At 53.6% G+C, this 11,666-nt stretch overlaps 1 protein-coding gene across 1 annotated transcript in view; it reads right to left on the reverse strand.

Moving 5' to 3' along the window:
- GPR137B (G protein-coupled receptor 137B) overlaps positions 1 to 11,056 on the reverse strand; it is a 55,648-nt gene extending 44,592 nt beyond the window's left edge. Inside the window, 2 exon segments of the mRNA XM_043925886.1 lie at positions 10,420 to 10,814; positions 10,817 to 11,056. Coding sequence (XP_043781821.1) covers positions 10,420 to 10,814; positions 10,817 to 10,832 — 411 coding nt within the window. The 5' untranslated portion in view covers positions 10,833 to 11,056.
- Between the last annotated feature and the right edge of the window lie 610 nt (positions 11,057 to 11,666).

The raw sequence follows: 11,666 nt of genomic DNA on the forward strand, positions 1-11,666 counted from the left end.
AAAGTCACCTAACACGGCACCAAATCTGCCCTTCAGTTGCCCTGCTTTTTCCAGTGGCTCTCTTGCCACCCGAACATCTGTGTCCAGGTGTGGAGCTGGCCAGACTGCCATGAACTTGCCATTTTTGTTGCTGGTTGCACTTGGCTTACTGCATCTCAGTTCCCCAACCAAGGACTGAACCTGGGCTCTCAGCAGTGAAAACCCTGAGTCCTAACCACTGGACTTCCAGGAATTCCCTAAGCCTGCTTTTCTTCTCGTCCCTGAGAAACTCTCTCTACCTTCCCGGGCCTCAGTGCTTCCCGTAAGATAAGGGGGTCAGAACTAGAGTTCATCACGGTGACTTCTGCTTTTCAAACTGTGACGCAAACTTCTCAAGAGGGCAGCCCCACAGGGACTGGCAGTCTTGCTTCAACTGGGGATGGGCCCAAACTGGTGCGGAGGAGGGAAGGGATGTGGGGCCAGCCACCCCTAGGGCTTCCCCGGGTCCCCTCACTGGTGCGGGTGGAGACGGAACAAGACCCACGAGCCTTCCTGGCACACATCTCCCTCCCTGGACTCATAAATGGGAAGGGCTGTGGCCACGCAAGGTACCATCATGCTTATATGTTTCTGAATTGCTCCTGCCACCATCCCAGCTCACAGTTTACCAGCCAGGGCCCTGCCCATAATTGTTCTAAATGTGCTTAAATACGGTGACGCATCATTGCAGGGTGGGATACATTTCTCCACCCGGAAGCCTACATGCGTTACCAGCCAGCCAGACCCCACGGCTCTAGGAAGAAGGTTCTGGTGTGGCCACAGCAGCCTTGTGCTGTCTCACCACTGGACCCCGATCCTCGAAGCAAATGATGTATAACTACGAAACAGGTTAACAGTGAAGAAGCCTCAAGTGTATTTTTTTTCCTGCAGAAAATAACTTTCTGCCTCAGAAGGAAGGAGAATTCTGAGAATTCTCTTGTCCTTCCTGGGAGCAGGGTGGTATTTATTTTGAACTTTGCATCCCCAGTTAATTCACAAGTTGAAATCCTAACCCCCACGGTGATGGTGTTAGGAGGTGAGGGCTCTGAGCACTGAGGTCACACGAATGGAGCCTTCACAGGTGGGATTTGTGCGCTTATCAAAAGGAACTCAAGGAGCCCCCTCTCTGCTCTCCACCACGTGAGGACATGATGAGAGGTCAGCTGTCCACAGGCAGGAAGAGGCCGTTGCTAGAACCTGACCCTGCTGACACCCCGTCCTTGGACGACTATCAAAAAGTCTACAAACAATAAATGCTGAGAGAGGGTGGAGAAAAGGGAATGCCCCTACACTGCTGCTGGGAATGTAAGTGGGTGCAGCCACTATGGTAAACAGTATGGAGCTTCCTTAAAAACTAAAAACAGAGCTAGCATATGACCCAGCAATCCCATTCCTGGGCATATATCTGGAAAAAAAAAACAATTAAAAAAAGATACACATACCCCATCGCCAAGACATGGAAGTAACCTAAATGTCCATCGACAAATGAATGGATAAAGAAGATGTGGTATGTATATACAATAGAGTACTACTCAATCATAAAAAAGAATGAAATAATGCCATTTGCAGCAACATGGATGGGCCTAGAAATGATCACACTGAGTCAGACAGATAAAGACAAATATATGACCTCACTTATATGTGGAATTTAAATTAAAAAGAGATACAAAAGAACTTATTTACAAAATGGAAACAGACTCACTGATTTAGAAAACAAACTTATGGTTACCCAAGGGGAAAGACTGGGAGGAGAGAGAGAAATTAGTGGAGTTTGGGATTAACATACACATACCACTATAAATAAAACAGGAAACTAACAAGGACCTACTGCATAGCACAGGGAACTCTATTCAACATTCTGTAATAACTTAAATGGGAAAAGAACGTGAAGAAGAATAGATACATGTATATGTGTAACTGAAACACTGTGCTGTAGACCTGAAACTGACATGACATTGTAAATCAGCTGTACTCTGATATAAAATAAAAATTAAAAAAGAAAGCAATGGATTGATGATAAAAAAAAAAAAAAGGAAGAAAAAGAAAAGAAATATCTGGTGTTGAAGCTGCCCCAGTCGGCAGTATTCCATTGTAGGAGCCAAGCAGATTTAGGGTCAGAGGATGCTCCAGTATCCTGCCCAGAGAACTGCCAGGGGGACCCCCTCCAAGAGAAGGAATGTGCTGACAGAAATTGCTCATGGGAGCGAGACACAGGTCTGCAGCTAGGCTGCCCCCAACTCACTTCGGGACACCAGGCAGGGACACACATGACAGCAACCAGGGCGGAGGGGGACAAACTCACATCCCATCAGAAGCAATAAAGGGGAACTTCTCTGGTGGTCCAGTGGTTAAGACTCTGTGCTTCCAATGCAGGGGCGTGTGGGTTCAAACCCTGGTTGGGGAACCAAGATCCCACATGCCATATGGCACGGCCAAAAAAATTTGAAAATAAAAATTAAAAAAAGAAGCAAGGAAGGGAACTGAGAACATCCCAACCCAAGTAGGGACAATTCAAGAGGAAGCAACGAGTGCCACCAACCCTGCAAAGAACAGTGTGTTATGGGAAGGTTGACACCATTCACAGGGGCCCCGAGAGTCAGGGCCAGCCCTCCCACCTTTGCATCCCTGGTGGTGGCCTGGATCCCAGGAAGCTGCCGTGAACAAAGGAGGGTAAAAGGATCTGACTTACACTAATAGTAGCAAGGGGCTTCCCCAGCGCCAGTGCACACACTGGTTTGATCCCCAGGTTGGGAAGATCCCCTGGAGAAGGACATGGCAACCCACTCCAGGATTCCTGTCTGGGAAACCCCATGGAGAGAGGAGCCTGGCGGGCCACAGTCCACAGGGCTGCAGAAGAGTCAGACATGACTTAGTGACTAAACATGACAACAAGTAGCAAAGCCACCTGTTCTTTGTCAAGCATGTGTCCTGCAGGCAGAATTACAGAGATGATGGAGTGAATCAAGGCCCCAACCTTCCCTCGGAAACATCTCACTCACGGTGTCACCACCGTGAGGACCGTCACTGAGTCACAGGGGCCGCTGGCACCAGAGAGACAGAACTTATGTGGCCTGTTCTCCCCACTCAACGCCAAGTCCCCTGAAGGCGGGAACCACATGTGACCATCACCTGGTCTGCACAGCCTGCAGGGAATAACAGGTCTCAGAAGAATGTGGTAAGTGTCCCTCCAAGGATCAGCACTTAAGTCACCTGTGGAAGATGCTTACGGCGGCATACCATCCAGCCCTGAAAAGGAAGGAGCCAGTGACCCACACTATGAGGCGGATGAACCCTGAAAACATCGTGCTAAGTGAGAGAAGCCAGACACGAAAGGCCACTTGGTGTGTGTTCTGGATGTGAGTATCCAGAACGGGGGGTCTCCCAGGTGGCGCTAGTGGCAAAGATCCTGCCTGCCAATGCGGGAGATATGAGACTCAGGTTTGACCCCCAATTCAGGAAGATCCCCTGGAGGAGGGCATGGCAACCCACCCCAGGATTCTTGCCTGGAGAATCCCATGGACAGAGAAGCCTGGCAGACTACAGTCCACGGGGTCGCAGAGTCGAACTCAACTGAAGCGACTTAGCATGCACGCACGCATGCACATCCAGAGCAGACGGAGGGGGCTGGGGTGAGTGGGAAAAGTGGACTGACTGCTGAATGAGCACAGAGGCTGTTCCTGGAGTGACAAAAACGTTCTGGAACTGGACAGCAGTGACCATGGCACAAAAATGGGCCACACTAAGTCGTACATATTAGAAGGGTTAATTTTACGGCACAGGAATGCCACCCCAATCCACTTGTCAAGTGAATGAAACAAATCTCCAAATTCATGTCCGCAGACTGCATGACTCAGGATGGGGGTTCAGGGGCCAGCCAGGCTCCCATTCAGCTCACGCGCCTCCCTGTCCACTGCTGGTCACACACCACCATGGACCGCCACATCACCTGATGGGCAGCGCGACCTCTGGCATCTTTTAGGTCTGGGAAGCCGGGGGAGGGCATATGAGGCAGGGCATAGGCCAGGGAGCTGATTTCAGCCCATGTAGACATTTACCCTGTGTTTAACACACTATGTAGCTTGATTGGTGGGTCTGTCATTAGAAGGCGGGGAGCGGAGGACATCATAAGACGTCCAGCCCAAGGCCCCTCACCTGTGTCTCCCCCGGCTCCGCAGGCGGGGAGAGGACCCTCTCTGGGTGCCGTGGGTGGCATGCGGCTCTGTTTGTGTCTGTCTTCCCCTACAGTCTGCGGCCCCTCAGGGCACAAATCCAGCTGTCTCTGATCCCGGACACCTGCACACAGGTGACTGATGTGTTCGCTGAGGAAACAACACTCTGTAACCAGGAGATGAGAAGCCACAGCCTGTTATGGCTTGTTTCTAAAGTGCCTGAAGGACCTGCCCCCAAAACAGCGAGGCCACACACATTCGACTTGTCCGAAGTTTGTCCCAAGGACCGAGTCCAGCCTGCAATCTGTTATCCTAGGGCCTATGAGCCTAGAACAGCATTTTTTTTTTTTAATCTTTTTAAAGAGATGTCTTAAAAAAAAAAATTACACAACAGAGACCATGTGTACCTACAAGGCCTAAAATATTGATGTGGACACCATCACAACTTCCTTTCCTGTGCTTTCCACACCCAAGTTTAAGGAAACGAGCCACCAAGAGTAAAACCACGGGGTCATCTGTCCTCAGAGATTAACAGACTCTAAACTTCAGCCATGGGAGAAATCAAAAGTGAAATATTTACAAGCCGCTGTAGACCTCCAGGGGCGCATACATGCCAGGGATGGTCAGCACTGTGTGCGGAGCCCATCCATCCGGAGAAAATCGACCCGTCAGACCCACAACCAAGAGGCTTCTCTCCTCTCCCTGGAGCTGCAAGACAATCAGAAATCGGGGGATGACAGCGGATTTGGGATCACATACTATGTCGTTCTCAAAAACCTAAGACTGAGGGATGTCATTCAGATGAGGGGCTGTCAATTTCATCAACGCGGCTCTCCGATCATCCTGCCCCTCGGTGCTTCACCCCGCACCTCCGAGCTGATGGCTCTGCGGACGGGAGAATGGGGTATGGCACAGGCCTCCGGTGGGGAGGGCACGTTGGACATGCCAGCACAACCCACCTGAGCAACCAAGAGCCTTAGAACGGTGCTCTCTTTCTGCCCACCTGCTAGTTCCTGCTTGTTTGACCGCGGGAAAGTCAGGAAGGCAAAAGGATGCAGCAAAACCCTACAGGTGTGAGGGTTTGGGGGCCCCAAACTCAGGCTCTCAGTCACGTCCGCCTCTGTGTGTGTGTTTAATCTCTCAGGCATGTCCGACTCTCTGCGACGCTTTGGATCGGAGCCCGCCAGGCTCCTCAGTCCATGAGATTTTCAGGCAAGAATACTGGAGAGGGTTGCCATTTCCTTCTCCAAGGGATCTTCCTGACCCAGGGATCGAACCTGCATCCCCTGTGTCTCCTGCATTGCAGGCGGATTCTTTACCCGCTGAGCCACTGGGGAAGCCCCTCAGATATGCTGAGAGGAGGCTAACTTTTCCCACAAGTGCCGAAGCCGTGAAATTTGGTTCCCCTGCTGCTGCTGCCCTAATACACAGAAGCAGCCAAGAGTCAGGGGAGAGAGAACAAAGGGTGAGGGCTTCGAGGAAAGATCCGGGGAGACTGGGCTGTAAAAGTAGAAGGCTGCTTTTTGGGGGTGGGGGATTTTTAGCAGTAAAATTAGGAGTTGACTTCCTGGGGGCTGCTGGTGGTAAATGGTAGACTGACCACTAATAAGGAAAACGTCTCACGAACCTGTGCGTGTGTACACACACATGCCACACACACAGCTCTGGCGGCTGTGAGCCCACTGAGTGGCCACAAGGAGCCGGTGCGGGGGCCAGGAAGCCACAGTGTGGTGCAGACGTGAGGATTCCCTGCGTGTGACTGCGTGGGCCCAGTTCTGAAATAAAGTCCTTGGGACCAACAAACGCCTGCCCTGTGTGTGCCTAAGCTTCTTACTCCTTCATAATCACCAAGAGGCCTAGAAGCTTCCCTCTTCACAACTCCTAGATGAGGGCCTGGCACACAACAGATTCAGTAAATGTTCTTGATGAAATGGACTGCCAAGAACCACAGCGAGATCCACTTAGGCCTGAGGTCACCACCGCCTCCTCCCTCGGCCTGGTGGAGGTAAAGACAGGGTCCCCGGATTAGATTTTCAGATGCCTCCTTGTTTCCTGTCAACAGAGATAAGGACCAGGATGCATTTTAAGGGGCCGGGGGAGGTGGGGGGGTTGTTGTGTCCAGCAGGCACTCTTCCTGGCTCTGCGTGCCTAGCCGGGGACCCTGGACAAGTCACCAGGATCCTTGAGGCCTCGGTTGGCTGTGTGCAGAATGAAGGTGGGGCTTCTGGACCTCCCAGGCCCGTCAGCTCTTGGGGTCAGGAGCTGCAGCCATGAGGAACCAATGACTTCCAACCTCTTTCCAAGGAAAGGCCCAGTGTCACTGCCATTCGACAAACATGAAAGTTGCAGGTTGGAGGGAAAAGTCATTTCAGTGACACAGTAGGTAATGAAGGGCCGAGCCAGTGCTGGGGCCTGACCTTCAGGACTGCAGTTTGGCCAGAGTCTGGGCTCTGGCTATTAAAAGCTGCAGACAGAGCATCTCAACTGAGGGAGAGGAGAGGATGAGGGATGCAGCGCCAACACACCTCCTTTTACCTGCTCCAACCCGGAGGGCGGGCACTAGGGCCACCCTTGTCCTACAGCAGGTGAGTAATCCAGCTCTGCCCAGAGAGCCCAAGGAGGGCTGGCTCCTTAGGCTCCGGCCCCTGATTCACAGGTCTTTGCAAGCCCACCATGACTCCCTGGTCCACCACAGTCCCAAGCCCTCACCGTGAACTCTAACCTCCACCATGACCCCTAGGATCCCACAATGAGATGCAACACCCATCATGACCCCTAGGCCTACACCATGAGTTCCAACCCCCACCTTGACCCCCAGACTCCCACCATGAGCTCCAACACCCAACATGACCCCAGACTCCCACCATGAATTCCAACCCCCACCATGACCCCTAGACACCCACCATGAGATCTAACCCCCACCATGACTCCCTGGCCCCCAGCAAGAGCCTCAGACACCCACAGGAAAACCCCTGAAACCTCGCACCCACAGTCTTAAGGCATAGCAGGTTCTGACTCCTGCGTCACTGTCCGTTAGTCAAACCACCTCTTTCCCACAGGAGGGTTCTCTTCTTTTTCTTCCTCAAACTGGCCTGTAATGGCAGGAATCTGTCTCAGGGCTCAAGATGAGGCTGTACCAGGGGGAAGCTGAGCCCGCCACACTCCTTCACACCCAGGAACCCCAGGAGTCAGAGGTCCAAGCCCAAAATTCTAAGGGGGGACAACTGGGGGACATACCCACCCAGGTGTCACTGAGCTGCCAGGACCCTCAGACTCAGTTCTACAGACAGACCTGCCTCGCAGGGGACTTCACTGGCCCAGAAGCTGGCGGCCTTGGCCCTGGTGCCTCTACTGTACAGCCTGTGGGCAGAGGACCTACCACACCTCATGCACAGAGACTCCTGTTTACCTCAGGCCTCAGGGTCCTGCCCCTTCTAAGCCCCCTTTAAAAAGCAAATGAGCACTGAGCTAGAAGAACAGATTCTGGAGTAAATGCCTCCACTCCAGCCTCGGCCCTGCAAACTCCTAGAGCAGGAGTCTGCTGGACCCAGCAGGGCCCAGAGCTGGAAACAACTCAGTGCCTGGGGCTTCAAGGAGAGCACAGACACTCGGAGCCAGACACACAGACGCAGGGCCTGCTAACGACTGAACCGGTCCCACCAGGAGCTGGAGAGAGCAATCTCCTGCAGTCTTCGGAACTGAAATATACTCTCCCCTAAATCCCTTGACTTTTATTACTCAGCTGTGTTGGATGTACACTCGGCATCTCCTCAATTGGATGCCAAGCTCCCAGAGGACACAATGTGACATTCAGAGCAGGGTATGCTTTCCCACTGTAAGAGGTTTCAAATACTGTACCATGAAGGATAAGCCTGGCACTCTGATGTCACGGACGTGGCTGTGATTCCTGGCTCTAGGGCTCACTGGCCATGTGACCCTGAGGGAGTCATATATAACCTCCCTGGCCCTTCTCTGAAAATGGGGACATCACCCACCGTTCCTTCAGAGGGTAGTTGGGAAGAATAAATAAGACTGCTCAGAATCGTGCCTAGCACACAGCACAGGATTCTTCATTGTTAGCCACTATCCCTCACCCTCCAAAACTTGATTTACTTGCTCTGAGAGGGGGCTCAGGCCGCAGTAATCCTTAATGCTCCCTGGCCATTCCAGTGGTTGAAGAACCTGACCTAACAGAAGGCATGGGGGAGGGGCAGGGGGAGAGGGATGCTGGAGCTGGGAGTCAAAGGGCGACCCATTTACAGCTCCCTGGAAGGATCAGACTGTTTGCCAGGAAGCCAGGGAACAGCTCGTCTGCCAGGGTGTCTGTGATGCCAGTAGTCGGTACCACCTCCTCCTGTCAGCCACCCTGGAGATACAAAGAAAACAAGACCTGGGAGTCATCAAGAAGCCAGGGCGGTGGCTTGTGGCCTCTCGGCTTGCGAGGCTGTCGGCCTGGTCACTCTTTCCCTCACTCAGCATTTACTCGCCAACCAGCAGATGGTGCAGAAAATGTGTGGCTCTGCGCCTAATCCAGCTCTGAGGGCAAAATTTGCATGTGACTACCAGACAGCCATGGCCGTGCTCTAAACTGTCCTTTTTTCTTCTCAAAAGGGGACCTGATCACAACATGCAATCAGACCTCTGCCACAGTTCTTGAAGGAACATCAACATACCTGAATCTTCCTGGAATCACCTGCTTTGGATCCAAAAAAAAGAAAAAAGAGTCAGAGTGTCTGTACTGTAGCTGACTGCCTGAACTGGTTTTTGTATTTAAAAGCTGTATTTGGACAGATGGCATACATGACTTGTGGACTGGAAAATATGTTGATACACTGGACGGAGGAGACTGCTTTATCTGTAGATCCCTTTTGGTAAAATTACAATAGCTACTTATGCTAGTTTTTAGCCAAAAGTGTGGCCTCCAGATTGTCATTCAGGGGCTCCCATTACACCAGAGTAATTCTTATTCTACCTTTTCTTCCTTTTTTTTTTTTTCTTTTTTCCAACAACAGCATTTTTTTTCAAGATTTTTTTGAATGTGGACCACTTTTAAAGTTTTTATTGAATTTGTTACAATACTGCTTCTGTTTTATGTTTTGGATTTTTGGCTGCAAGGCATGTGGAATCTTAGCTCCCCAACCAGGGATCAAACCTGCACCCCCTGCATTGGAAGGTGAAGCCCCAACAGCATTTTCTTTTAATAAATAAGGACACTATTAAAAGGAATGTAATGCTTGCTGGCACAAAGCGTCTAGCCAAGCGACAGTTCTTAAACTCCCCTTACCAGGTGACATCACTGGCCTTCTCCCTGGACAGGGTCCTAGTGAAAATGGAAATTTTAGTGCTTGGAAAGCTAATTGGAAGCAGAGATGATGATGCCGATGACAGTATTGTACTATTACACCTTCATACAATATTTAACATGCTCTTTGCAAGACACTTCCAATTATTGTACTTAAGCGTCACAGCGGCCAAGTCAATTCGCACGTTCTCCCATTAACTTATTAACAATCTGCTCATAAAAAGACTCCCCAGTGCCTATAAAAGGGCGCCAGGAAACTTACGGCTCTTTCTCGGGGCCTCTCTGATGAGCTCAGGGCAACCCTGAGCTCTTGAGGCATCAGCTCGGGAGCTGGGTGCTACCCCGACGGCTGTGTAGCAATCCCGTGGAATGAGTGAGCAGGCTGCCCTTCAGCAGGGCTCCTATGCTGGAGGCCCCAAACATCCCATCCAAATCAGGGCAGTCCCACTCTGTCCTCAAAAAATGCCAGCGTCTGGCCCCAATCTGGAGGCCAAGGTGGCAGCGATTTTTCCAGGCTGGTGGTCAGATGCTTTGGGAAGAGGGGACAGAGGGGAAACTGGAGTGCCAGTCTCCTTGGTGGGCACAACTCCCATCAGTACCGAGTCTGATGTGTGCATGGAGATGCTGGGGCGCCCCGCGCGCTGAGTGCTGCCGACCTGCGGGCAGAGGATGACTGGTGGCCGCCAGCCCTCGCTCTCCTTTCCCTTCCCCTTCTCCGCCTTCGGGAATGAGACGGCGTTACCTGGGACAAAGGCCTGCAGGTAGGACAGGGCTCGGACCGCCCCAGAATCAATGCTTCCCCCCCGCCCCCGCCACACACACACACTTGGCCCCGGGGCTCTGTGACCCGCTCCCGCGGCTGCCACCGCCCCCGCCAGGTGAGCGCCCGCCAGGTGTCTCCGCCGGCGGGGGCGGCCTCCCGCGACTCACCTGCGTGAAATACAAGTTCATCAGCGTAAGGGTGAAGAACTGGAGGCAGACGGGGAAGCAGTAGAGCAGCCAGAAGACGAAGGGGCTGAGCGCGTTGGCCGCCACGAAGTCTCTGAAGTAGAAGGAGAAGAGCACGGTCCGCAGGGAGGCCCAGAAGAGGCAGAGGAAGAGGAAGACGCTCTGGTAGCTGAGCCGCTTGTGGCGGTAGCGCAGCACCAGCCAGAGCTGCACGTAGATGAACACGAAGAGCAGCGAGTAGAACACGGTGTAGACGATGGTGAGGCCGAGCTTCACGTAGGGGGGCACGGCCGGGGTCAGCGTGGGCGGCAGCGAGTCGTTACGGACGGGGTCCCACGGCTGGGCCTCCATCGGGCCAGGGGCGCTGCGGCGCGACCCGGGCGCTCCGGCTTCATCTGGGCTCGCAGCCGCCGCCGCCACCCCCGCGGGGGTCTCCGCGCATCGCGCTCCACCCGGAGCCCGGCGACTGGAGGAAAGAAAACAAGCCGCACTTCCTCCCCCGGCACCACATGATTCACTGGGGCGGCCTTTGTCTGCGATTGGCAGCGCCGCGCCCGCCGCCCCCGCGCGCCCGCCAGCCCCGCGCGCCCCGGCTCTGCCCCGCGCGCCCCCTCGAGCACCGCCCCCGCGCCGCGCCCCCCGCCCGCCCCGCCCCGCCCCCTGCCCGGCCGCCAGGCCCCCGGAGCCCCGCCCCCCGCCCCGCGCGCTCCGCGCCCCTCCTGCTCGGCGCGCCCCCGCGCGCCCCCGCGCGCGCCGCCCGCCTGTAGCCCCCCAGAACCACCCGCTGCAGCGTCGCCCACCGCGCAGATCCCCCGCGCTTCGCGCTCTCCGCTGATGGTTACTTGTTGCTTTGCAACAAGAAGTTATTTTATTTCAACAATGACAAACGTTACAAAAAAATTTCTTTTTAACTTTCAAAATAAAACTTTACGACTCTGTGGCGATGAAGTGACTGCCGTTTTTCCTTTTTCATGCTGGAGTGATGTTTACTTCTAAATCCAGAAATGCCAAAGACAGGCTTTGTGTTTGTGAGGTCAGGTTTGTATACGCCGAGTGAGGAAAAGAATGGTCCCTATGACTGCCGCCTGCTCTCGGTGGTAAGCAGGGCTGTTTCCTCCCGGAGATCCACAGGGAGCGCCCCACACGGGGCTCCCGCGGCGGGGTGGGGATGCTCACCTCTCACCTCCCGGGAAAGCAGCTGGGGCACCGGAGGGAGCCCCCCGGACCTC

This window comes from Cervus elaphus, chromosome 15 (assembly GCF_910594005.1).
Source record: "Cervus elaphus chromosome 15, mCerEla1.1, whole genome shotgun sequence".
In the NCBI taxonomy this organism is placed as follows: Eukaryota; Metazoa; Chordata; class Mammalia; order Artiodactyla; family Cervidae; genus Cervus; species Cervus elaphus.